This window comes from Heterodontus francisci, chromosome 26, assembly GCF_036365525.1.
Source record: "Heterodontus francisci isolate sHetFra1 chromosome 26, sHetFra1.hap1, whole genome shotgun sequence".
Taxonomy (NCBI): Eukaryota; Metazoa; Chordata; class Chondrichthyes; order Heterodontiformes; family Heterodontidae; genus Heterodontus; species Heterodontus francisci.
This window is the reverse complement of record NC_090396.1, coordinates 72,177,690-72,204,239: the sequence shown is the minus strand read 5'-3', so window position 1 is coordinate 72,204,239 and position 26,550 is coordinate 72,177,690. Positions and strand designations below refer to the sequence as shown.

Genomic DNA, 26,550 nt, shown 5'->3' with positions numbered 1-26,550 from the left:
CAGCAACCCATCCTTTTCTACAGTTGCTCAGTGTAACAGAGTTTGCTTCCTGAGTAACATAACGAAAAGAAAGAGCTTGTATTTATCTGATGCCTTTCACAACTTCAGGACATCCCAAAGCACTTTACAGCCAATGATGTACTTTTGAAATGTAGTCACTGTTGCAATGTAGAAAACACAGCAGCCAATTTGCGCACAGCAAGCTCCCACAAACAGCAATGAGATAAATGATCAGGTCATCTGCGTTTAGTGATGCTGGTTGAGGGATATCTATTGTCCAGGACACTGGGGAGAACTCCTCTGCTCCTCTTACATATACCTGAGAGCGCAGACAACCTCAGTTAAACATCTCACCCAAAAGGCAATGTTGAATTCTCTAACAGTGCAGCACTCCCCAGTTCTGAAGTCCAGGGAGTGGGACTTGAACCCACAATCTTCTGATGCAGGCATGAGTGACAGCCGCTGAACCATGGTTAATTCTGAAGAGAAAGTTGTGGGGAGGAGAAGGGGTTGCAGAAGATGGTGGTTGCAGCGTTGGACTGGGGTTTGCTTCAATTAAGGTGCATGTCCTGGAAGAGGTGATGCATTGAGAATTATAGGGGGAAGTTAGTGCTTATTCATACCATAATTAGCACAGGGAGTCTGTAACAAGTGCTGGCAGCTGGTTACAGGAGGCTTTAAGTATAACTTAGAAAGTCTGGCACTGCTTTAAACCGACTCAGTGAGTGAGCTACATCCGAATGAGATCCGCAACCATTTCCTCCATCATCTCAACCAAAGCATGGCACCCAATCCCTGGTTCAACAACAATAACTTGCATTTATATAGCATCTTTAACATAGTAAAATGTTCCAAGGGGTTTCACAGGAACATAATCAGACAAAGTTTGACACTGAGCCATATTAGGGGATATTGGGACAGGTGACCAAAAGCTGGGTGAAAGAGGTAGGTTTTAAGGAGTGTCTTAAACAAGGAGAGAGAAGTAGAGAGATGGAGAGGATTAGCAAGGGGAATTCTAGAGCTTGGGGTCCAGGCAGCTGAAGGCGGGGTCACCATTGGTGGAGCGATTGAAATCAGGGATACTCAAGAGGCCAAAATTGGAGGATTGCAGAGATGTCGGAGGGTTGCGGGCCTGGAGGTGGTTGCAGAGATAGGGAAGGGGTGAGGCCGTGGAGGGATTTGAAAACAAGGAAGACAACTTTAAATTTGAGACGTTTCCGTTCCGGGAGCCAGCATAGGTCAGCAATGGACAGGGATGACGGGTGAACAAGACTTGGTGTCAGTCAGGATACGGACATTAGAGTTTTGAATAAACTCAAGTCTGCGGGGCCTGGTAGGTGACAGGAGAGCATTAGAATAGTCGAGTTTGGAGATAACAAATGTGTGAATGAGGGTTTCAGCAGCATCACCTCAGCAGAATGAAAAAATGATTCTTTCTCTGTTTTAGGTATTAAAATTATCGGTGGATTTAAAGAACAAACCGGTGAGGAGTATGGAATCTACGTCAAGCGGGTTTTGCAGAGAGGAATAGCCGCAAGTGATGGTAGGTGCAAAGTGTTTGAGGCCAGAAACTCATTCTGTAAATATTTTACTTGCTACAAATTCAGGAACAACTTTTCAACCTTTTGCTGCAATCTGTGTCTGTAATGGGTCACATTCCAGTGTTAGTCACTTGAGTAGCTGTCTGCAGTAAAGGGGCTATTTTACTCCACTGGTATTGCAACAATAATTTTGTTGAAGGTATCGTATTGGTAGAATCATACAGCACAGAAGGAGACCATTCAGCCCTTCATGTCTGTGCTGGCTCTTTCAAAGAGCTATCTGACTGGTCCCACTCCCCCTGCTCTTTTCCCATAGCCCCGCAATTTTCTCCTTTTCATGTATATATCTAATTCCCTTTTGAATGTTACTATTGAATCTGCTTCCACTGTCATTTCAGGCAATGCATTCCCGATCATCACAACTCACTGTGTGAAATAGTTTCTCCCCATCTCCTCCCCCATTCCCCCCCCCCCCCCAACCCCGCCCCGGTTCTTCTGCTAATTATCTTAAATCTGTGTCCTCTGGTTATCAACCCTCCTGCCAGTGGGAACAGTATCTCCCTATCTGTTCTATCGAGACACCTCATGATTTTGAACACCTCTATCAAATTTTCCCTTAACCTTCTCTGCTGTGAGGAGAACAGCCCCAGCTTCTGCAGTCTCTCCTCGTCCGTGGTAACATCCTTAATTAGCAGAATCCGGCATCGTCCTCTGGGTCCAGGACCGAGGGCCATATCACCAGTCCCAAATTTTTCTCAGTGCCTCAAAATGCAACAAATGCACAGAGATGCTGGTCTTACCTGGTGCAGTTTTGAATATTTAAAATTGTGAGGGATGGGTTTACGGAGGCCAGCAATGAAGACTAACTCACACCAGCAGAATGAACTGTTGGGGACCCCGCCTCACCTGATGTCCAGGTGCACGAGCTGTTGCTATCAGCAACCCAGGCACGTAAGAGGCCAATTGTAGCTTCCCTCGTCCGCATTAACTGAGACCTAACTCAGCATCCACAGGGAATCCAACCTCCCAGATCACGGGCCCCAATAACACACCGCACAGTGTCGGTATCCATTAGAAGGTCAAGATGTGTGAGTGGTGAGACTGTGGAACTCACTACCACATTGGAGAGGTGAGGCGAAAGGCATAGATGTATTTAGGGGGAGGCTGGATAAGCACATGAGGGAGAGAGAAACAGAAGGATATGTTGATACGATGAGATTAAGTATGGCAGGAGATAGCTCATGTTGAGCATAAAAACTGGCACAGACCCATTGGGCTGAATGGCCTGTTTGTGTGCGGTAAATTTAATGTAAGATGGTCACACATATTAAAACCTAGTTGTTAGTGCTGAAGGAGAGGGATTTGAGTCACTGGTGTTATATATTGCAGAGTACATTGTGTACACTGCCATTCGAGCCTAAAGAGACAGTGTGTTCTTCTGAGTTGCCTCATCGTTTAAAGTGTTATATAGGGGAGGTAACTGCTAGTCACTCAGTCTTTGCTACTCCTTTTTTATGCTCCTAGAGATCACTTAGTAGCTGAGAACTCTTCATTAGCACTGACGCCCCATCTGCGTGTCTGTTGAGGGACTCAACTCAAGCTCGTGTCTTGAATCAAGTCTGAAAGCACGGAGGAAAGGTCAGGCAGTCAGAGCACTGTGACTGAGCCAGGGTAACTAAGTATATTGTAGGCATTATCCAATGTGTATCAGAAATTCAAGCCATGTTGTTCCTGCAGTTGTTATCCACAATGTTCCAACAATGAGCAAGTGTGACTCAGGAGGTGAAGACAGTCTGTGCCTGGATTTGGCTTAAGGCTTGAATGTGTTAAGCCTGGCTTCTGAATCGAGAATATTGGGCCCAGATCGGAGCCTGGGCTGGCTTGAGTTGAGGGTGGTTTGGACCTGCCTTATGAATCGGAATCTTTACCATTCAGGTCAGTGTGGATCAGCAATAACATTCTTGTTCCAGTGCGGGTGAGGCCAGGACAAACCTGTAGCCAGATGAACTGCACCAACTCTGGACAAGGGATGGTTTTTCTGTAGAACTGATGTTAACATGGAGTAAAGCTGTTGTCAGTCATACCCCCAGCTCTCATACGTGCTTCTGTTTCAGGTCGATTGCAGGCTGGTGACTTAATCCTGGAAGTCAATGGCGAGGATCTGGCAGGAGTTACAAATGAGAGGTATGCAGTGTCCAGTAATATTCCTTACTCCTCCACTGGTGACCGTGCCTTCAGCTGTCTGGGCCTTAACTCTGCAATTCCTGCTCTAACCCTCTGCCTCTCCACCTCTCTCCTCCTTTAACATGCTCCCTAAAAACAACCTCTCTGACCAAGCATTTGGTCACCTGTCCTAATATCTCCTTTTGTGGCTCAGTGTCATACTTTGTTTGATAATTGCTCCTGTAAAGTGCCGTTTACTACATTAAAGGCACTGTATCGATGTAAGTTGTTGTTGCAGTAAGGGGCCAGGGAGGCCTGATGAATAGCCCAACCCAATATTGGGTTGTTATTTCAAATACAAAACAGAAAACACTGGAAATACTCAGCAGGTTAGGCAGCATCTGTGGCGAGAGGAACAGTTAATGTTTCAGGGATGATCCTTCGCCAGATCTGGTAAAAACTGGTAACAGGTTTTAAGTAAGTACAGAAGCGGGGAAAGAGAGGAGGGGAGGAAAGAACAAAAGGCAAGGCCTGATAGGGTGGAAAGCAGGAGAGATTAAATGACAAAAGGGATGATGGTGCAGCTAGTGCAAAAGGATTACCATTACCACCTCCTTTTGCCTGCAGTGCTGCAATGGTGCATTGCCATTGGGCAGAGGCATGATGACTTTCTGTCCTGTTTTCTTTTCCTTCTCTGTGGAGCCCAGCCTCAGCTTGATGGTGGCATCAAGGAGGCTGGGTACAAAGGAGAGGAAGTTATGCTGCAGATGTTTTGAACTCTGGTCAGACCACATCTGAAGTAATTGCGTTCAGCTTTGGGCACCGCACCTCAGCAAAGATATGCTGGCCTTGGAGCAGTACAGCACAGACTCCCCAGAATGATACAGGGGCTAAAAGGGTCAAATTGAGGACAGGTTTGTATTCCCTTGAGTATAGAAGATTAAAAGGTGATCTGATTGAGGTGTTTAAAATGTTTAAAGGAGTTTAGAGGGTAGATAAAGAGAAACTATTTCCTCTGGTGGGGGGGGGCATAAGCTTAAAATGAGAGCCAGGCTGTTCATGGGTGATGTCAGGAAGCACTTCTTTACACTAAGGGAAGTGGAAACCTGGAACTCACGCCCTCAAAAAAAAATTTTCTGTAACTAGTCAAGGATATTAAGGGATATGGAGCCAAGGCAGGTGGAAGGGGTTAGGCTACAGACCAGCTATGATCTCACTGAATGGCAGAGCAGGCCTGAGGGGCTGAATGGCCTCTTCCTATGTTGAGAACTTGCTACATGAGAATAAACTGAGCCCATGGTCTTCCAGTACTTAGTACAGTGCACAAAATATTCTACCGTGGCTGTCTCAATTCATAGAACAGGGACTGTTTTGTCCTGGGCGAGGGAACATTTACATTCCTCCAGCTGAGGGCCTGTGAGGCTGAGGAAGGATAATTTTCTGCCTTTTCCTGCCAGCTGCTGGTCTGCAGCACTTGCAGTAGGTCATGTGAGGTGAAACTCCCTCCAGTCACCCCTAAACCTGAGACTCGGCAAAACCATCTGACGCCAAGTGTTAGAGGATTGAATTACAAGACTGTATAAACTAACACTCTTCATCCTTTGAAGGAAGTGCATTCTAGGACTATATAAGGACAGGTCTGCAGCCATTCTGAGAAGAGGACCCACCACCAACTTCAGAGCAACTTGGGATGGGCAGTAAATGCCAGTTTTGCCAATGGTGCCCATATCCCCCACAACAGAATTGTATTTAAAAGAAAAAGGACCATAACAGAAAAGTTAAATCCAGACTGTTACTTCAAGGTAAACCAGTACGGTAACACAGGGAGGTCAATTTTGGACTAATGTCAGGAAGGTTTTCTTCATGCAAAGAATGACAAACCATTGAGTCACTTAAAGACAGTTGGATACTGTGTTAGGGGAACTGTAGGTTTCCCACATGGTTGAGTTAAGATGGGCTGAATGGAACTTCCTCATCCATATATTATCTTGTGAACTGCGGGTCTAGAATTCCTGTCTTAGCTAATTCTGGTAGAATTCCAGCCCCGTGTGTTTCTTCATCCCATCCCCACCACCCAAACTTAAAAAACCTGCCTTGGCTAAACTGTTGCGTTGTTGCCAATTTCCATCACACCCGTCTAGCAGCCTGACTGAGACTAGCAGCTTATAGAGGTCTCCTTACAGTGAGCTATTTTCTGATCTGTTACAGTGCTGTCGACATCCTGCGCATGGCCTCGGCATCCAGCCACATGTCCTTGTTGATTGCACGGGATGATGAAGCCAGGTAATGAAGGGCAGCTTCTATCCAAACCTCCTGAGCTAGTCAGTGTTTTAATCTGGGGTTTTGTGATGTGTATGTTTACAGATGTAAGAAGTAAGTACTGTGGGAGTTATGATGCCATCTTTAAATCCAATCTCTCCTCGCTTCCCGTGAGTGGGGAGGGGTAAGAGTCATGTTGTTCACTCCTGCAACAGCTCAACTGGTTGAGGTGTGGTCTAACTGTAAGCCATACAGAACAGAAAGAACCTTGGTTCCATTCCCAGTCTCTACCTTAATAATTAATCAATTAGAAATCAGTTTACGAGTTAAGCTGATTAGTGTGTTAAAGCTTTGCGTTCTGTCTTTATTCCATTCCTTCTAAGCTGAAGCTCAGTAATACAATTTAAATCCGATTAGATAATGGTGTTGTGGGGAGAAGGGCTTGCCATGTCCTACAGCACAATCTTTCTGCCCTTTGGAGCAGAGGTCTGCGTGATCTGCTGGATGTAAGGGATCCTGTAGCACTTTTCAAAGAGCACTGTCACGGCCAACATTCCTCCCTCAACCAACTCCACCAAAAGCAGATCAATTGCTTATTCATCTGAACCAGTTGGGTGTAAGGGGTAGCAAGGGGTAGGGATCAAAGGTGGCTGAATGGAATTGAAGCACATTAGAGTCTTGATCGAACCGAAAGGTGGAACAGGCTGAGGGGCTGAATGGACTGCTGCTGCTCCTTTATTGCCATTAGGATGATTGTCACATTGCCAATTGTTACGATCCCGTTAGGACCGTTAACTTTTAAAAAGAGAACGTCAAACGCCCAGTTATTACTGACAGAATTATGCCATAAGATTTCACGATTTAAGCAAAAAACTTTACTATACAAGAGTTAAACAAAGCAAAACACCACTAACTTAACACTACAATTTGGAAACACATATTTGAAACTTAAAATCTTAACTGAACACTAAGACGAATATTTTAAACTCTAAATCTCAACAGAACACTCCTGTTTGATTGTTACTTTCACCCCAAGAGTCTCCCTGTATGTTACAGGATCTTGGCAGTTTGTTCACCTCTACTGGGACCAATCAAAAGTATACTACAACTCTTAGGAATTCACTTTGATTTCCTTAATTTCTCAGCTATCTTCTGAGGTATAAAATTTCCTGAATCTGGACTTCCCAGCTTGAGCACGGGCCTTACTCAAAACAGAAACACCCCTAGTTCCTGATGGCCTCTTTGTTCTTGAGCCCAGCTGCTTTCAAAGCCAAGTGCTTTTCAAAAGCCAACTGCTTGTCTGTGTCAGCAAGCACACAGATCAAAACACCAATGGATACCCCCGCATCATCAAGTGGTACATATGGGATGTCCCAGATAGCAATTGAAACTAATTATTACACTGAACTGCCTGTGGTGGAAGCAGATTCAATAGTAACTTTCAGAAGGATACCTGAGAAGGAAACATCTTTAGGGCTATGGAGAAAGAACAGAGGGAGTGGGACTAATGGTCTAGCTCTATCAGATCCAGCACAAGCACAATAGGCTGAATGGCCTCGTTCTGTGCTGTATGACTCAATAAAAGTGCATGGAGTGTTGTATCTGCAATGAAGAGTGTCCTGGAGCAAGAGATATGGAGAGTTATCACATCTTTCATGTTACAAAAATATCTAAATCCAACCAGAGTCTGACGAAAGAGGGAGGGACATTGTCCACAGGACATTGCAGTGAGGGATCACTCAGCGGGAACCATTTAAAAAAAAAACTTGCTTTTCTGCAGCGTAACTTCAATTCCTTCAAATGTACTATAGTCGCTCCTTATTCAGTAGGAGGACAGGCAGATACCTTGATCCCAAAGCTTTGCAGATGATCCCTCTCCTCCCTCATTGGTTGCTAGGTACCACCCAGCCGGGAAATCCCTTTATCCCTTTAGGGAAGGAGTCTCTCCATTAACATCACTTGTGGAGAGGGCCTGTATAAGGAATAAACACCTCATTAAATGGGACTCATTATCCAGAGGCAGGAACCTGGCCCCAGGCACTGAGACAAAGGTTGACACCAACCCTATGACCCTCCGATACAGAGTAAAGCTCCCTCTACACTGTCCCCATCAAACACTCCCAGGGTGGTTACAGCCCAAGAAAAAGCCCAAATACCAGCACCCCACATAGATTCAAAAACAAAGAAAAAAAACCGGGTTAGATTTTGGTAAATCTTTGGGAAGGTCATGTCCTAAGAGTGCCCTCACACACAACATCATAACATGTATATCAGCGCTCAGTGTGGGATGCAAAAAAAAAAAATGTGTTAGATACAGAATAAAGCTCCCTCTACACTGTCCCCATCAAAAAGAAGGGGGTTAGATACAGAGTAAAGCTCCCTCTACACTGTCCCCATCAAACACTCCCAGGACAGGTACAACACAGGGTTAGATACAGAATATCTAACACATGCTTTGGCTGGTTTGAAAGTTCTTGTTGGGGTTGGTAAATCTGTTTCTGAGCAACCAATAGAAGGTGACTGCAAGTGGCAAATGACTGAGGGAACAGTAACATAATGTTTATGTCGCTTGACTAATGATCTGGAGGCACGAGTTCAAATCCCACCATGACAGCTGGAGAATTTCAATTGTGTTAAAATATAAATCTGGTATAAAAAGCTAGTATCAGTAATGGTGTACATGAAACTACCGGATTATAGTGTACTGTCGCAATCCTGGAACTCCCTTCCTAACAGCACTGTGAGTGTACCTGCAGTGGCTCAAGAAGGCGGTTCTGCACCACCTTCCCAAGGGCAATTAGGGATGGGCAATAAATGCTGGCCTAGCCAGCGATGCCCACATCCCAAGAATGAATAAAAAAAACTCCAAATCTTCTCTTTGTTCTGGGAAATCAGATGAATAACATAAACCTTTGACTGAGGTAGCTGCAGACACACTGTCTCCATCAACAAGTTAAGAGGGGTTCCCATTGCGTAGGTCTTCACACTTCCCATTATGACCTTACTAAGTAAACATGGGCCACCCTTTGAATTGTATTCACACTAGATTTGTTTGCCAGCTTCTCAAACCAGATGTTTCCATTTGTCTTGCATTTAAAAAAAATTAAATTCCCAAATTAAAAGTTACCTCTAGAAAATTAATACAAACCACGGAATTATGATCATAACACTATCCACAACATTTGCTGCACTTCAGAGTCAATCATTGAAAGAAGAGCTTTGAGACGTTTGGATGTAATAATGTGCTATATAATCCAAATGTTATTTGTATCAATGGAATCTTCTGCTCATGTTCATTGCACATGTGGAACCTTTTTGACGTGCCAGTTTTTGTTCCCCGTTGAAGTTCCCATTCCTAGCAGCAGGCACTCCCCTCCCTCGGTACACAGTGTTGGTGCCAGTGCCCCCCCTCCCTTTGTACACAGGGTTGGTTCCAGTGGTAGGTGCTTTGTTTCAGTAAAGTGAGGATAGAGAATGAACAGAAAGCTTTTTTTTGCGCAGTGCTTGCTTCAAGAAAATGTTATGCATTTCTGCAATGCCTCTCATGACTTCAGGGCGCCTCAGACGGCTTTACAGCCAGTGAAGTACTTCTGAAGTATGTTTACTGTTGTAATGTAGGATAAGTGACAGCCAATTTGCCTACAGCAAGACACCACAAGCAGCAATTTTTATATTCTTTCATGGGATGTGAGCATCACCGGTAAGGTCAGTATTTATTGCCATCCCTAATTGCCCTTGAGAAGGTGGTGGTGAGCTGCCTTCTTGAACCACTGCACTCCATGTGGGGTAGGTACACCCACAGTGCTGTTAGTGAAGGGTCAGCAATGTAGTTCCAAGGCAGGATGGTGTGTGGCTTGGAGGGGAATTTGCCTGTGGTGGTGTTTCCATGCATCTGCTGCCCTTGTCTTTCTAAGTGGTAGAGGTTGTGACTTTGAAAGTGCTCTCTAAGGAGACTTGGTGAGTTGCTGATGTGCATCTTGTAGATGGTACACACTGCTGCCACTGTGCATTGGTGGTGAAGGGAGTGAATGTTTAAGGTAGTAGATGGGGTGCCAATCAAGCAGGCTGCTTTGTCCTGGATGGTGTCGAGCTTCTTGAGTGTTGTTGGAGCTACACCCATCCAGACAAGTGGAGAGTATTCCATCACACTCCTGACTTGTGCCTTGTAGATGGTGGACAGGATCTGGGGAGTCAGGAGGTGAGTTACTTGCTGGAGAATTCTCAACCTCTGACCTGCTCTTGTAGCCACTATTTATTTGGCTGGTCCAGTTCATTTTCTGGTCAATGGTAATCCTCAGGATGTCGATGTGGGGGATTCAGGGATGGTAATGCCTTTGAACATCAAGGGGAGATAGTTAGATTCTCTCTTGTTTGAGATGGTCATTGCCTGGCACTTGTGTGGCACGACTGTTATATGCCACTTATCAGCCCAAGCCTGGATATTGTCCACGTCTTGCTGCATTTCTACACGGACTGCTTCAGTATCTGAGGAGCCACGAATGGTGCTGAACATTGCGCAATCATCAGCGAACATCCCCACTTCTGACGGATGGTAGGTCATTGATGAAGCAGCTGAAGATGGTTGGACCTAGGACACTACCCTGAAGAACTCCTGCAGTGATGTCCTGGAGCTGAGATGATTGACCTCCAAAAAGTACAAATATCTTCCTTTGTGCTAGGTATGACTCCAGCCAGTGGAGAGTTTTCTCCCTGATTCCCACTGACTTCAATTTTGCTAGGGTTCCTTGATGCCACATTTAGTCAAATGCTGCATTGATGTCAAGGGCAATCACTTTCACCTCACCTCTAGAATTCAGCATTTTTATCCATGTTTGAATCAAGAGTTTAATGAGGTCAGGATTCGAGTGGCTCTGGCGAAACCCAAACTGAACATTGATAAGCAGGTAATAAAAACAAGAAATGCTGGAAATACTCAGCAGGTCTGGCAGCATCTGTGGAGAGAGAAGCAGAGTTAATGTTTCAGGTCAGTGACCCTTCCTCAGAAGTATCATCTTCAAATCTTCACTAGATACAGGAGAGGTGTCAGATGATTGGAGGTCAGCAAACATTGTACCATTGTTTAAAAAGGGTGCTAGGGATAGGCCAAATAATTATAGGGCAGTCAGTCTGACCTCAGTGGTGGGTAAATTGTTAGCATCAATTCTGAGGGACAGGATAAACTGCCACTTAGAAATGCACGGATTAATCAGAGATAGTCAACATGGATTTGTTAAGGGAAGGTCATGTCTTATTAACTTAATTGAGTTTTTTGAGGAAGTAACAGGGAGGTTTGATGAGGGTAGTGCAGTGGATGTGGTCTACATGGATTTTAGTAAGGCATTTGACAAGGTCCCACATGGCAGACTGGTCAGTAAAATGAAAGTCCATGGAATGCAGGGGAATGTGACAGTTTGGATCCAGAATTGGCTCAGGGACAGGAAACAAAGGGTAATCGTCAACAGATGTTTTTGTGAATGGAAAGTGGTTTCCAGTGGTGTTCCACAGGGCTCAGTGTTGGGTCCCTTGCTGTTTGTGGTACATATTAATGATTTGGACTTAAATATGGGAGGCATGATTGGTAAATTTGCTGATGACACAAAAATTGGCCGTGCAGTTGATAGTGAAGAGGATAGCTGTAGACTCCAGAATGATATAAATGGTTTGATTGAGTGGGCAGAAAAGTGGCACATGGAATTCAATCCAGATAAGTGTGAAGTAATGCATTTGGGGAGGGAAAACAAAGCGAAGGAATACACAATAAACGGGAGGATATTGAGAGGGGTAGAAGAAGTGAGAGTCCACAGGTCCCTGAAGGTGGCAGGACAGGTAGATAAAGTGGTGAAGAAGGCATATGGAATGCTCTCCTTTATTGGCAGAGGTGTAGAATACAAAAGCAGGGATGTGATGCTGGAACCGTATAAAACACTGATTAGGCCACAGCTGGTGTACTGCGTACAGTTCTGGTCACCACATTACAGAAAGGACATAATTGCTCTGGAGAGAGTGCAGAGAAGATTTACAAGAATGTTGCCAGGGCTTGAAAGTTGCAGCTATGAGGAAAGATTGGATCGGCTAGGGTTGTTTTCCTTAGAACAGAGGAGGCTGAGGGGTGACTTAATTGAGGTGTACAAAATTATGAGGGGCCCAGATAGAGTGAATAGGAAGGACCTATTTCCCCTAGCGGATCTGTCAATTACCAGGGGGCACAGATTTAAGATGATTGGTGGAAGGATTAGAGGGACATGAGGAAAGACTTTTTCACTCAGAGGGTGGTGGAGGCAGAAAACTTCAACTCATTTGAAAGGTACCTGGACCTGCACCTGAAGTGCTGTAACCTGAAAGGCTACGGACCAGGTGCTGGAAGGTGGGATTAGATTGGGCAGCTAGGTTTTTCGGCCGGCACAGATACGATGGGCTGAATGGCCTCCTTCTGTGCCATCATTTTTCTATGATTCTAGCCATGCCCTCTTGGTGAATCCTGCAGGCTTTCTGTTGCCACTGGCAGGGAACAGGATGTTTCTCTGTTCAGTCACCGCCTCCTGCAGGACCTCCAGTGAGGCGTTGAGGGGCTGCCCTGGTATGGGGGTCCTCCCTTCTCACTTCCCCCTGCTCTGCTCCTTCATCCATCCCTTGGCCAAATGGCAATCTCAGCAATGGCTGCTGCCCGCCCTTTAAGTCGAGACCACCGCTGCCTATGTCCCAGCTCCTTCCCGCGTCCGATGCAGCAAACACGACACTGGGCCAGTTAACTTATTTCCAAAATGAGATTGCAACTCATGTGTGGTGCAGGTTCGGGACCCGGAAATGACCGCAACGTTGAGGTCCCAACCCCAGATTGGAATTTCCACACTATGTGACAGCCCAACTACCTGTCTTGCTGGTCCCACCAAGCTGTTTATTTGAGCTGATGGAGCGTGTACGTGAGTCCAATGACAATGTATCCTCAGAGTGAGTGACCTCGCAGGAGTCTTTGTCCACCTCCTGCACAACCTCCTGAGGGACGCTTGAAGAGCCGATGGGAGGTGAATGACATGAATTAGAACTGTCAAGGTAAGCAGATACTAAATCATCATGGTGCATGTTATCATCTTTCAGTGGCTGCTGAGATCAAGTCAATATGACTGAATGTTCTATGCCATGTGCCTGTATGAGATTTAATTCTGCTACCAGGTAGCTGAGAGACCCCTATCTCTCCACCTCCAATGGTCAGGCATGCCGAGACCCAGATAATCTCCAGCACCACCTCTTCTGCAGTTGTCAGTATGGACATGACTTGGGGGCCCCCTCTGGTTCTCTGCCTCTCCCTGGCATTCTTTGCTCTCCTGCAAGGAGAGATGATACCTGTGAGTGAGAGTAATGGCATGTATTGAATGGATGGATGGAGGCTCACTGAGGGATTGATGTGATATTTCATAAAGATGAGGGTGAGTGTCAGTGGTGGATGGTCGGATAAGGATGCGAGGAGGTGCCTCAACAGAGAGGGAGGGGTACACAGGGGAGGATCCAGTGCTGGCACAGAGGGGAGGATCCAGTGCCAACACAGGGGAAGGATCCAGTGCCAACACAGGGGAAGGATCCAGTGCCAACACAGGGGAAGGATCCAGAGCTGACACACGGGAAGGATCCAGTGCTGGCACACTGGGAAGGATCCAGTGCTGGCACACTGGGAAGGATCCAGTGCTGGCACACTGGGAAGGATCCAGAGCTGACACACGGAGAAGGATCCAGTGCTGGCACACGGGGAAGGATCCAGTGCTGGCACACGGGGAAGGATCCAGTGCCGGCACACGGGGGAGGATCCTGTGCCGGGATATGGGGGAGGATCCTGTGCCGGTGCTGGATCCTCCCCCGTGTGTAACTCTTCATTGTGGAGATGCTGCATTTATAGGACTGATCAAACATATTCAGGGAGGTGATTGGAGGGGGAAGAAGAGGCAGAAAGCAGTGGTTAGGTTTAATAGTCTGTAAATACAGGATTCCCAGTGCAAGTACAGAGGTGTAGTGGACCGTGGTTAGCCTGTTAGACAAATGCCACACACAGCAGTTCCATGACGTTGGGGCTTTGCTGAACTTTTATATTGCAGTCTGTGGTTGTAGACGCCATCCAGCACCGTTTCCCACCAGATATCAGGCAGTGCCAGATCCGGGATATTCAGCGCAGGTCCCAAGACCACAAAAACAAGTGGGTCTGAGCTGCTAGTGGGACAAGATGAACCAGCGGGGACATATTTCCAAGTGTAGCCGAGGATGGGAGGGCACAGGTCAGACTGCGGGGGGGGGAGGCCGGAGATGGGTGTATGGCGGATCGATGGCTGACAGGGAAGGGGGGGGCGTGTTCTGAGGGGTTGGTGGGGGGGACAGAAAGCTGCATGGGTTGGAAATCTGATTTGGTTTCCTCTGTTCATGGTCTGATTATTACTGGAATCCCACTCGATCGTGACAAACCCATAACCTTTTCATTCGGGAGTGTTAGACTGGATCAGGATTAGGCCAGGATGAGGATTTCTATAAACTCTGGATAAAAATAGCCTGTCTGCAAATCTCCGTCCCACAACTTGTTTAATCATCGACTCGAGCACAATCTAATCAAGAGCAGCAAGCAAACAGATATCCTACTAAAGTAATGAAATAAACTGTTGGATAATACTGTGCCCACTGGAAATCTGAAATCAAAACAGAAAATGCTGGAGACACTCAGCAGGTCTGGCAGCCTCTGTGAGGAGAGAAACAGAGTTAATGTTTCAGGTCGATGACATTTCATCAGAACCTTTATTTCAGATTTCCACATTCAGCAGTATTTTCCTTTTGTTTCTGATGATGGTTAAGGGATACGGATAGGGCAGGATATCAGGGAGAAGTCCTGTGTTATTCTTCCAGATATTTCCTTGGGATCTTTTACCTTCACTTGAGAGAGCAGATGAAGCCTCGTTTTAACATCTCAGCCAAAAGGCAGCACCTCTGACAGTGCAGCACTCCCTTTGTACTGCATTATTGTGCTCATGTCTCTGGAGTTGGGCCTGAACCTCTGACTCAGGGGTGAGAGTGCTGCCATTAAACCACCACTGATGGCAAATTGTAGTCCCCAGCTCTTCTCCCCTTCTCCTCCTGCCAGCTGAGATTAGTTTACTCAAAGCTGAGACTTCCCGGGCTGTATACCTCAGTACCGCACAGGGTGGAGCACTGTATTGTTGAGAGAGTCTGATTTTTTTAATAGTTCCCTGTCCTGAGCTGAAAGCATATTCTGCTCTGTGGCGTCCATGAATAGTAAATATGTATATTCATACTATCACAATAGCCAAAGGACATTCTTCATACAGTGAAAATACAACTAAAAGGTTATACCTATCAGGAAAGATTGAACAGGCTGGGGCTGTTTACTCAGAGGTCTTTAAAATTATGAAGGGGTTTTGATAGGGTAGACATAGAAAAGATGTTTCCACATCTGGTAGAACCCAAAACTAGAGGCCATCAATGTAAGACAGTAGCTAATAAATCCATTTGGGAATTCAGGAGAAACTTCTTTACCCAGAGAGTGGTGAGAATGTGGAACTCGCTACCACAGGGAGTGGTTGAAGTGAATAGCAGAGATGCATTTAAGGGGAAGTGGGATAAAGACATGAGGGAGAAAGGAATAGAAGGATATGTTGATAGGGTGAGATGAAGGAGGGTGGGAGGAGGCTTGTATGGACACCAGCATAGACCTGTTGGGCCGAATGGCCTGTAAATGCAATATAATTCCTTGTAATAAGCAGCATGGTGTAACACTGCAGAATAAAACCTGACCCAGTTCTGCAATGCAATTCAATTAAGGTTCCGGTTTTGTATTGTTACCAGATTTTTCTCTCTCTGTTTGCACCATTGTTTATCTGTCCTATCACTCACCTCAATACGACCTTCATCAAATCAATATTTCATTGCTGCTGTGGATGAGCCTGTCCTGTCAGTTCGACTCACTGCCCCCTCATCGGCACAGCCTGGCTCTGCTCATTGGAAACTGGGCTTCTCACAAACCCCTCTCTTTCCAGCCTGAACAGTTAACCATTGCTGAGCCTAACCTCGTGTTATACCCCTGCAGTCTCTGCTATTCAAAATAAAGTCTTTGATATATGTTCCCTGCTGTCCTGGGAACCAAGATTTCTGTCTTGTCCTTAAGCAGAGTGGATGTGAGGTCACTTGACTTCTCAGACTCCATCTTAAACTTTTAAAAATCACAATTTTTAAAACATAATCATGTTACAAAGTCCAGTGTTCACAACACTCCTCATCTCTGTCTTAAAAGGGAGACCCCTTATTTTGAAACTGTGCCCCCTTGTTCTAGATACCCCCACAAGGGGAAACATCCTCTCAGCATCCACCCTGTCAAGCCCCCTCAGAATCTTATATGTTTCAATAAGATCACCTCTCATTCTTCTCAACTCCAATTAGTATAGGCCCAACCTGCTCAACCTTTCCTCCTAAGTCAAACCCTTCATCCCAGGATGCAGCCTAATGAACCTTCTCTGAACTGCTTCCCTTGCCATTACATCCTTCCTCAAGTAAGAAGGCCAAAGCAGTACGCAGTACTCTCGATGTAATCTCACCAATACCCTGTACAGTTGTAGCAAGGCTTCCCTAATTTTATACTCCATCCCCCTTGCAATAAATGCCAACATTCCTTTTGCCTTCCTAATTAGTTGTTGTACCTACATGCTACCTTTTTGTGATTAATTTACAAGGACACCCGGATCCCTCTGTAGTCTCTCCATGTAAGTTTGTTATCCATTGGTGGGATGTGGGCATCGCTGACTATGCCAGCTTTTATTGCCCATCCCTAATTGCCCTTGAGGAGGTGGTGGTGAGCTGCCTTCTTGAATCGAAGCAGTCCTTGGGGTATAAGTACACCAACAGTGCTGTTAGGAAGGGAGTTCCAGGATTTTGACCCAGCAACAGTAAAGGAACGGCCATATAGTTCCAAGTCAGGATGGTGTGTGGCTTGGAGGAGAACCCGCAGGTGGTGGTGTACCCATGCATCTGTTGCCCTTGTCCTTCTAGGTGGTAGAGGTTGTGGGTTTAGAAGGTGCTGTCGAAGGAGCCTTGGTGCATTGCTGCAGTGCATCTTGTATATGATACACACTGCTGCCACTGTGCATCGGTGGTGAAGGGAGTGAATGTCTGTGAATGGGGTGCCAGTCAAGCGGGCTGCTTTGTCCTGAGTGGTGTTGAGCTTCTTGAGTGTTGTTGGAGCTGCACGCATCCAGGCAAGTGGAGAGTATTCCATCACACTCCTGACTTGTCCCTTTTAGATGGCGGACAGTCTTTGGGGAGACAGGAGGTGAGTTATTCCCCACAGAATTCCGAGCCTCTGACCTGCTCTTGTAACCAAAGCATTTATGTGTCTGGTCCAGTTCAGCTTCTGGTCAATGCTAACCCGCAGGATGTTGATAGTGGGGGATTCAGCAATGGTAATACCATTGAACATCAAGGGGAGATAGTTGAATTCACTCTTGTTGGAGAGGGTCATTGCCTGGCACTTGTGTGGCACAAATGTTACTTGCCACTTATCAGCCCAAGCCTGGATATTGTCCAGGTCTTGCTGCATATGGGCATGGACTGCTTCAGTATCTGAGGAGTTGCCAGTGGTGCTGAACATTGTGCAATCATCAGCGAACATCCCCGGTTTTGACCTTATGATGGAGGGAAGGTCATTGATGAAGCAGCTAAAGATGGTTGGGCCTAGGACATTACCCTGAGGAATGCCTGCAGTGATGTCCTGGGACTGAGATGATTGACCTCCAACAACCACAACCATCTTCCTCAGTGCTTGGTATGACTCCAACGAGTGAGGGTTTTCCCCCTGATTCCCATTGACTCCAGGTTTGCTAGGGCTCCTTGACACCACACTTGATCAAATGCTGCCTTGATCTCAAGTGCAGTCACTCTCACCTCACCTCTGGAGTTCAGCTCTTTTGTCCATGTTTGGACCACGGCTGTAATGAGGTCAGGAGATGAGCGGCCCTGGCGGAACCCAAACTGAGCATTAGTGAGCAGGTTATTGCTAAGCAAGTGCCGCTTGATAGCTCTGTTGACAACCCCTTCCATCATTTTACCGATGATCGAGAGTAGACTGATAGGGTGATAATTGTCCAGCTTCGATTTTACCTGATTTTTGTGTACAGGACATACCTGAGCAGTTTTCCACATTGCCGGGTAGATGCCAGTGTTGCAGCTGTACTGGAACAGCTTGGCGAGTGGTGCAGCCAGTTCTGGAGCACAGGTCTTCAGTACCATAGCCGGAATGTTGTCAGGGCCCATAACCTTTGTGGCATCCAGTGTCCTCAGTCATTTCTTGATATCACTTGGAGTGAATCGGGTTGGCTGAAGACTGGCATCTGTAATGTTGGGGACCTCAGGAGGAGGCCGAGATGGATCATCCACTTAGCACTTCTGGCTGAAGATGGATGCAGATGCTTCAGCCTTATCTTTTGCACTGATGTGCTGGGCTCCCCCCATCGTTGAGGGTGAGGATACTTGTGGAGCCTCCACCTCCTGTTAGCTATTTAATTGTCCACCACTATTGACAACTGGATGTGGCAGAACTGCAGATCTTAGATCTAATCCGTTGGTAATGGGATCGTTTAGCCATGTCTTATCGCATTCTGTGTCTGTTGTTTGGAATGTATGTATTCCTGTGTTGTAGCTTCACCGGGCTGATGCCTCATTTTTAGGTATACCTGGTGCTGCGCCTAGCATGCCCTCTGCACTCTTCATTGAACCGGGGTTGGTTCCCCGGCTTGATGGTAATAGTAGGGTGGGGGATATACCAGGCCATGAGGGTTATGATTGTGGTTGAATACAATTCTACTGCTGCTGATGGCCCACAGCACCTCGTGGATGCCCAGTTTTGCATTGCTAGATCTGTTTGAAATCTATCCCATTTAGCGCGGTGGTAGTGCCACACGACACAATGGAGGGTATCCTCAATGTGAAGACATGACTTCGTCTCTCCACTTGCCTGGATGCTTGCAGCTCCAACAACACTCAAGAAGCTCGACACCATCCAGGACAAAGCAGCCCGCCTGATTGGCACCCCACCCACAAACATTCACTCCCTCCACCACCGACGCACAGCGGCAGCAGAGTGTACCATCTACAAGATGCACTGCAGAAATGCACCAAGGCTCCGTAGACAGCACCTTCCAAACCCGTGACCTCTACCAACTAGAAGGACAAGGGCAGCAAATGCATGGGAACACCACCACCTGCAAGTTCCCCTCCAAGTCACACACCATCCTGACTTGGAACTATATCGCTGGACCTTCACTGTCGCTGGGTCAAAATCGTGTAACTCCCTTCCTAACAGCACTGTGGGTGTACCTACCCTACATGGACTGCAGCGGTTCAAGAAGGCAGCTCACCACCACCTTCTCAAGGGCAATTAAGGATGGACAATAAATGCTGTCTCAAGATGGCTCCTGGGCTGTAAGCTCCCTAGGAAGCTCCCTTACTGTTCAACTCTATACATGGCCATCTGCTCCCATTCCTAATGTTTTCTCCCCCAATCTACCCTCTTAAACTGTTTAAACTCCCCTGGCTCTTTAAATCAGTTCATTTTAGCCCTAACTAAAAGCTAACAGTTAGTTTAGTTTATGTTACCTGGGCCCACTGCCCTCCCCCAGCCACACCTGCTCTTTGTTTTCTCAATGAAATTGATCCGGATGAAACTGACGAGCACAGCTGCCGATACTTCAATCTCCGATCCTGCTGTCTTCACAGTCCAGAGTGTCTGCAGCCACGGCATGCGGTAAGTCCATTGAGGTGAAGAAGGAGCTGCGGGACCCGAGAGAGGTCCTGTGAAAAGGTGCCCCGATCACCCAAAAAATCCACGAACGGCTCCCCCGGCCGCAACTTCAAAGCGCCCGCGGGAGATGGCTCGGAGAGCATCTACAGCGCACTGTCGGAAATGCTGCATGCCTTTATTTAAACCACTGGAAAAAAAACCCTTAGTGAATGTAATCACCTCTGTAAGTCTGCCAAAAGATGCTTCACCTCCTGAAGGACGTGGATGAGCTTTCCGGACGTTGATGGTGGGCACTGAGGAAATGGCTTATTACCTGCACCCGCTTTCCCCCCCCTCCCCTTTCCCCCCTTCCACCCCCCGTCCCCTTCCCTGTTCCACCCTCTCAGCTCACCCCCTCACAACCCCGTCCCAGCCCGCCCCCCCCCTCGCACCATCTTCCCCCCCCTCGCACCATCTTCCCCCCCCTCGCACCATCTTCCCCCCCTCGCACCATCTTCCCCCACCCCCTTACAGCCCCCTTCCCAGCTCCCCCTCGCACCCCCCTCCCTCTACCCCTCCCCCTCACATCCCCTCCTCCCACCGGCACCATCCTACACCTGTGTAGGGGCCCCAACAACCCCACTGCCTTGTGGGCGTCTCGGGAGAGACCAAGGCTGAGGGAGTAAACCCTAACAGATAATCCGGAGCGGAACCCCGTAGGCGGTCATGTGTCACCTTTGGCATATTTCCAGCAGTTCCTGCAGCCATACCGGTGCCAAACGACGTGCCCTGTGCTCCTTTGGACCCCACCAGAAAGGTCGAGAGGGGGGTTTTGATGATTGGGCAACTCTCAACCTCCATAAATTCGCCCAGGCATGCGCCATGGAGAGGTCACTCCATAGTTGCCTCACAGCGACTGAAACAACACGGAAGGCAGCAGTTACAGGTTATAAGTCCAGATAAATTGGCGTAGAAACTGGGCGCCACGGGTTGCCTTTGTCGGTGGGAGAGGTCATTGCACCTCACTGGACAGCTACCGCCCGCCTCAAACCGGGCAGCCCCCGGTCAATAAGGTTCTGTCCCGCCACAGTCTACCTGCTTCAATGGGTGCTTGGAGCTCAGCGTCATTGCCCGAAAGGTGGACTGATACACCGCACCAAACAACACGAAAAAAGGAAAGAAGGTACCAGCCCTTCGCTTTGCAAGCTGGAACGTCAGAACTATGTGTTCTGGCCTGTCGGAAGACCTTACACAAATCAACGATTCTCGGAAGACCGCCATCATTAACAACGAGCTCAGTAGACTCAATGTAGACATTGCAGCACTTCAGGAGACTTGCCTCCCCGCGAGTGGATCTCTAGCAGAGCAAGACTACACCTTCTTCTGGCAGGGCAGGGATCCTGAAGAACCAAGACAGCATGGAGTGGGCTTCACCATCAGAAACTCCCTGCTCAGCATGATAGAGCCTCCCTCAAATGGCTCGGAACGCATACTGTCCATCTGACTGCTCACCACCTCTGGTCCAGTACACCTACTCAGCATCTATGCTCCAACACTCTGCTCCCCACCTGAAGCTAAAGATCAGTTCTACGAGCAACTCCATAACATCATTAGCAGCATCCCCAACACCGAACACCTATTCCTGCGAGGGGACTTTAATGCCAGGGTTGGGGCAGACCATGACTCATGGCCCTCCTGCCTTGGGCGCTATGGCGTTGGAAAGATGAATGAGAACGGGCAGAGACTGCTTGAGTTGTGTACCTATCATAACCTCTGCATCACCAACTCGTTCTTTCACACTAAACCCTGTCACCAGGTTTCATGGAGGCACCCAAGATCACGTCGTTGGCACCAGCTAGACCTCATTGTCACAAGGCGAGCCGCCTTAAACAGTGTTCAAATCACACGCAGCTTCCACAGTGCGGACTGAGACACCAACCACTCCCTGGTGTGCAGCAAGATTAGACTCAGACCAAAGAAGTTGCATCATTCCAAGCAGTAGGGCCACCCGCGCATCAACACGAGCAGAATGTCTCACCCACAGCTGTTACAAAAATTTCTAAATTTACTTGTAACAGCCCTTCAAAACACTCCCACAGGGGATGCTGAGACCAAGTGGGCCCACATCAGAGACGCCATCTATGAGTCAGCTTTGACCACCTACGGCAAAAGTGCGAAGAGAAATGCAGACTGGTTTCAATCTCATAATGAAGAGCTGGAACCTGTCATAGCCGCTAAGCACATTGCACAGTTGAACTACAAGAAAGCCCCCAGCGATTTAACATCCACAGCACTTAAAGCAGCCGGAAGCACTGCACAAAGAACTGCCAGGCGCTGCGCAAACGAATACTGGCAACACCTATGCAGTCTATTCAGCTGGCCTCAGACACCGGAAACATCAGAGGAATGTATGATGGCATCAAGAGAGCTCTTGGGCCAACCATCAAGAAGATCGCCCCCCTCAAATCTAAATCAGGGGACATAATCACTGACCAACGCAAACAAATGGACCGCTGGGTTGAGCACTACCTAGAACAGTACTCCAGGAGAATGCTGTCACTGAGACTGCCCTCAATGCAGCCCAGCCTCTACCAGTCATGGATGAGCTGGACATACAGCCAACCAAATCGGAACTCAGTGATGCCATTGATTCTCTAGCCAGCGGAAAAGCCCATGGGAAGGACAGCATTACCCCTGAAATAATCAAGAGTGCCAAGCCTGCTATACTCTCAGCACTACATGAACTGCTTTGCCTGTGCTGGGACGAGGGAGCAGTACCCCAGGACATGCGCGATGCCAATATCATCACCCTCTATAAAAACAAAGGTGACCGCGGTGACTGCAACAACTACTGTGGAATCTCCATGCTCAGCATAGTGGGGAAAGTCTTATCTCGAGTCGCGCTGAACAGGCTCCAGAAGCTGGCCGAGCGCGTCTACCCTGAGGCACAGTGTGGCTTTCGTGCAGAGAGATCAACCGTTGACATGCTGTTCTCACTTCGTCAGATACAGGAGAAATGCCGTGAACAACAGATGCCCCTCTACATTGCTTTCATTGATCTCACCAAAGCCTTTGACCTCGTCAGCAGACGTGGTCTCTTCAGACTACTAGAAAAGATCGGATGTCCACCAGAGCTACTAAGTATCATCACCTCATTCCATGACAATATGAAAGGCACAATTCAACATGGTGGCTCCTCATCAGAGCCCTTTCCTATCCTGAGTGGCGTGAAACAGGGCTGTGTTCTCGCACCCACACTTTTTGGGATTTTCTTCTCCCTGCTGCTTTCACATGCGTTCAAGTCCTCTGAAGAAGGAACTTTCCTCTACACAAGATCAGGGGGCAGGTTGTTCAACCTTGCCCGTCTAAGAGCGAAGTCCAAAGTACGGAAAGTCCTCATCAGAGAACTCCTCTTTGCTGACAATGCTGCTTTAACATCTCACACTGAAGAGTGCCTGCAGAGTCTCATCGACAGGTTTGCGGCTGCCTGCAATGAATTTGGCCTAACCATCAGCTTCAAGAAAACGAACATCATGGGACAGGACGTCAGAAATGCTCCATCCATCAATATTGGCGACCACGCTCTGGAAGTGGGTCAAGAGTTCACCTACCTAGGCTCAACTATCACCAGTAACCTGTCTCTAGATGCAGAAATCAACAAGCGCATGGGAAAGGCTTCCACTGCTATGTCCAGACTGGCCAAGAGAGTGTGGGAAAATGGCGCACTGACACGGAACACAAAAGTCCGAGTGTATCAGGCCTGTGTCCTCAGTACCTTGCTCTATGGCAGCGATGCCTGGACAACGTATGCCAGCCAAGAGCGACGTCTCAATTCATTCCATCTTCGCTGCCTCCGGAGAATACTTGGCATCAGGTGGCAGGACCGTATCTCCAACACAGAAGTCCTCGAGGCGGCCAACATCCCCAGCTTGTACACACTACTGAGTCAGCAGCGCTTGAGATGGCTTGGCCATGTGAGCCGCATGGAAGATGGCAGGATCCCCAAAGACACATTGTACAGCGAGTTCGCCACTGGTATCAGACCCACCAGCCGTCCACGTCTCCGCTTTAAAGACGTCTGCAAACGCGACATGAAATCCTGTGACATTGATCACAAGTCGTGGGAGTCAGTTGCCAGCATTCGCCAGAGCTGGCGGACAGCCATAAAGACAGGGCTAAAATGTGGCGAGTCGAAGAGACTTAGTAGTTGGCAGGAAAAAAGACAGAGGCGCAAGGGGAGAGCCAACTGTGTAACAGCCCCAACAAACAAATTTCTCTGCAGCACCTGTGGAAGAGCCTGTCACTCTAGAATTGGCCTTTATAGCCACTCCCGGCGCTGCTTCACAAACCACTGACCACCTCCAGGCGCTTACCCATTATCTCTCGAGATAAGGAGGCCCAAAAGAAGAAAGCCAGCGACATCCACATCCCTTGAATGAATAAAAACAAATTAATTGAATAGCATGCTGTGCCTGGCAGTGACATATTATTACGGGGTTCTGCGAATCAGTTGCTGTGTTATTGGAATAAGAAGTGTTTTGGTGTGATTTGTCAGTTTTAAACTTGGAAGTAGATATAATTTCAGACACTGAGGTTGACACATAGCATTCATGGCCAAGCTTTAATAAACAGCACCCAACATATGTAGCACAGTGACCAGCGTCTGTTTCTCCCACAGCTGTCCTCAATTTCCAGGCTATGTCTCTCCGTCACCCGGCAAAACACTGATCAACTCTGGGAGCCCAATCCTAATGTTTAATCAAGCCAACATCTTGATTGGCTTATGTGAACGCTGATCCCTAATAGCCCTGCATTAACAGGGAAAGGCAGATTTATCTCATGCAGTCACTCGAGAAATGGGATTAAAAGGCAGTTTAAGGACACTGGACACAATGACCAGTGAGTGTCTGCATTTAAACTCAGATCTCTGCGCTCCTGCTATTGTGGCCTCTTGTCCGACCCCAGTTTCCATTGCTCCCCCATTGGTAACAGTGCCTTCAGCTGCCAGGGCCCTAAGTTCTGGAATTCCCTCCCCAAACCTCTCCACCACTCTCTCCTCCTTTTAGGGCCTGAATTAAAATCCTACCTCTTTGACCAAGCTTTTGGTCACCTGCCTTAATATCACTTTATGTAGCTCGGAGTCAAATTCTGTTTAACGTTTCTCTGAAGCCCCATTTTTGCTAGGTTAAAGATGCTATATAAATGCAAGGTGTTGTTGCTGTTGCGTAGTGAGTTGTCAATATCTTTGGTTTAATTATAATTTGATTAAATTATCATAAAATTGACTTAGGTTTAAACCCCTGGCATCTTTAAACATTTCTGGTTCCACTTGAAAGCCTGTTGGAATAAAGTGTGATACTGCATATGTGGAGCTAAGCTTCACTTAATCTGTTTTTAAAGCTCTCATCAAAAACTTATCAAATTCGTAAGCAGGTGGGGCTGCTTCAGTCGGTGTGTTCAGAGGGTTCGGTGCTGATCGAGGGGCGAGAATTGATGCTGGAGATCAGAACCTTTTTTAATATTCATTCGGGGTATGTGGGCGTCGCAGGCTCGGCCAGCATTTATTGCCCATCCCTAACTGCCCTTGAGAAGGCAGTGGTGAGCTGTCTTCTTGAACCACTGCAGTCCATGTGGGGTAGGTACACCCACAGTGCTGTTAGGAAGGGAGTTCCAGGACTTGGATTCAGCGACAGTGAAGGAACAGCGATTATAGTTCCAAGTCAGGATGGTGTGTGACTTGGAGGGGAACTTGCAGGTGGTGGCCTTGGCCTTCTACGTGTCTAGGTGGTAGAGATCACGTGTTTGAAAGGTGCTGTGGAAGGAACTTTGGTGCGTTGCTGCAGTGCATCTTGTAGATGGTACACACTGCTGCCACTGTGCGTCGGTGGTGCAGGGAGTGAGTGTTGAAGGTGGTGGATGGGGTGCCACTCAAGCGGGTGTTGAGCTTCGTGAATTTGTTGGAGCTGCACCCATCCAGGAAAGTGGAGAGTATTCCATCACACTCCTGACTTGTGCCTTGTAGATGGCACAAGGCTTTGGGGAGTCAGGAGGTGAGTTACTCGCCGCAGAATTCCCAACCTCTGACCTGCTCTTGTAGCCACAGTATTTATGTGGCTCGTCCAGTTCAGTTTCTGGTCAGTGGGATAGGGGATTCAGCGATGGTAATGCCATTGAACGTCAAGGGGAGATCGTTAAATTCTCTCTTGTGTGGCGCGAATTTTACTTGACACTTATCAGCCCAAGCCTGGATATTGTCCACGTCTTGCTGCATTTCTGCACAGTATCTGAGGAGTTGGGAATGGTGCTGAACATTGTGCAATCATCAGTGAACATCCCACTTCTGACCTTATGATTGAAGGAGGGTCATTGATGAAGCAGCTGAAGATGGTTGGGTCTAGGACACTACCCTGAGGAACTCCTGCAGTGATGTCCTGGGACTGAGATGATTGACCTCCAACAACCACAACCATCTTCCTTTGTGCTAGGTATGACTCCAGCCGGCGGAGAGTTTTCCCCCGATTCCCATTGACTCCAGTTTTGCTAGGACCCCTTGCTGCCATACTCGATCAAATGCTGCCTTGATGTCAAGGGCAGTCACTCTCACCTCACCTCTGGAATTAAGCTCTTTTGTCCATGTTTGAACCAAGGCTGTGATGAGGTCAGGAGCTGAGTGGCCCTGGTGGAACCCAAACTGAGCATCAGTGAGCAGGTTATTGCTGTGCAAGTGCCGCTTAATAGCACTGTTGACGACTTCTTTCATCACTTTACTGACGATCGGAAGTAGACTGATAGGGCGATAATTGGCCAGGTCAGATTTGTCCTGCTCTTTGT

At 47.5% G+C, this 26,550-nt stretch overlaps 1 protein-coding gene across 6 annotated transcripts in view; it reads left to right on the top strand.

Moving 5' to 3' along the window:
• stxbp4 (syntaxin binding protein 4) overlaps nt 1-26,550 on the top strand; it is a 181,516-nt gene that overhangs the window by 12,021 nt on the left and 142,945 nt on the right. For all 6 annotated transcript variants that reach the window (XM_068058583.1, XM_068058580.1, XM_068058578.1 and 3 more), the window contains 3 exons: nt 1,448-1,543; nt 3,656-3,725; nt 5,913-5,987. In XM_068058583.1, coding sequence (XP_067914684.1) covers nt 1,448-1,543; nt 3,656-3,725; nt 5,913-5,987 — 241 coding nt within the window. The remainder of the gene's footprint in view (nt 1-1,447; nt 1,544-3,655; nt 3,726-5,912; nt 5,988-26,550) is intronic.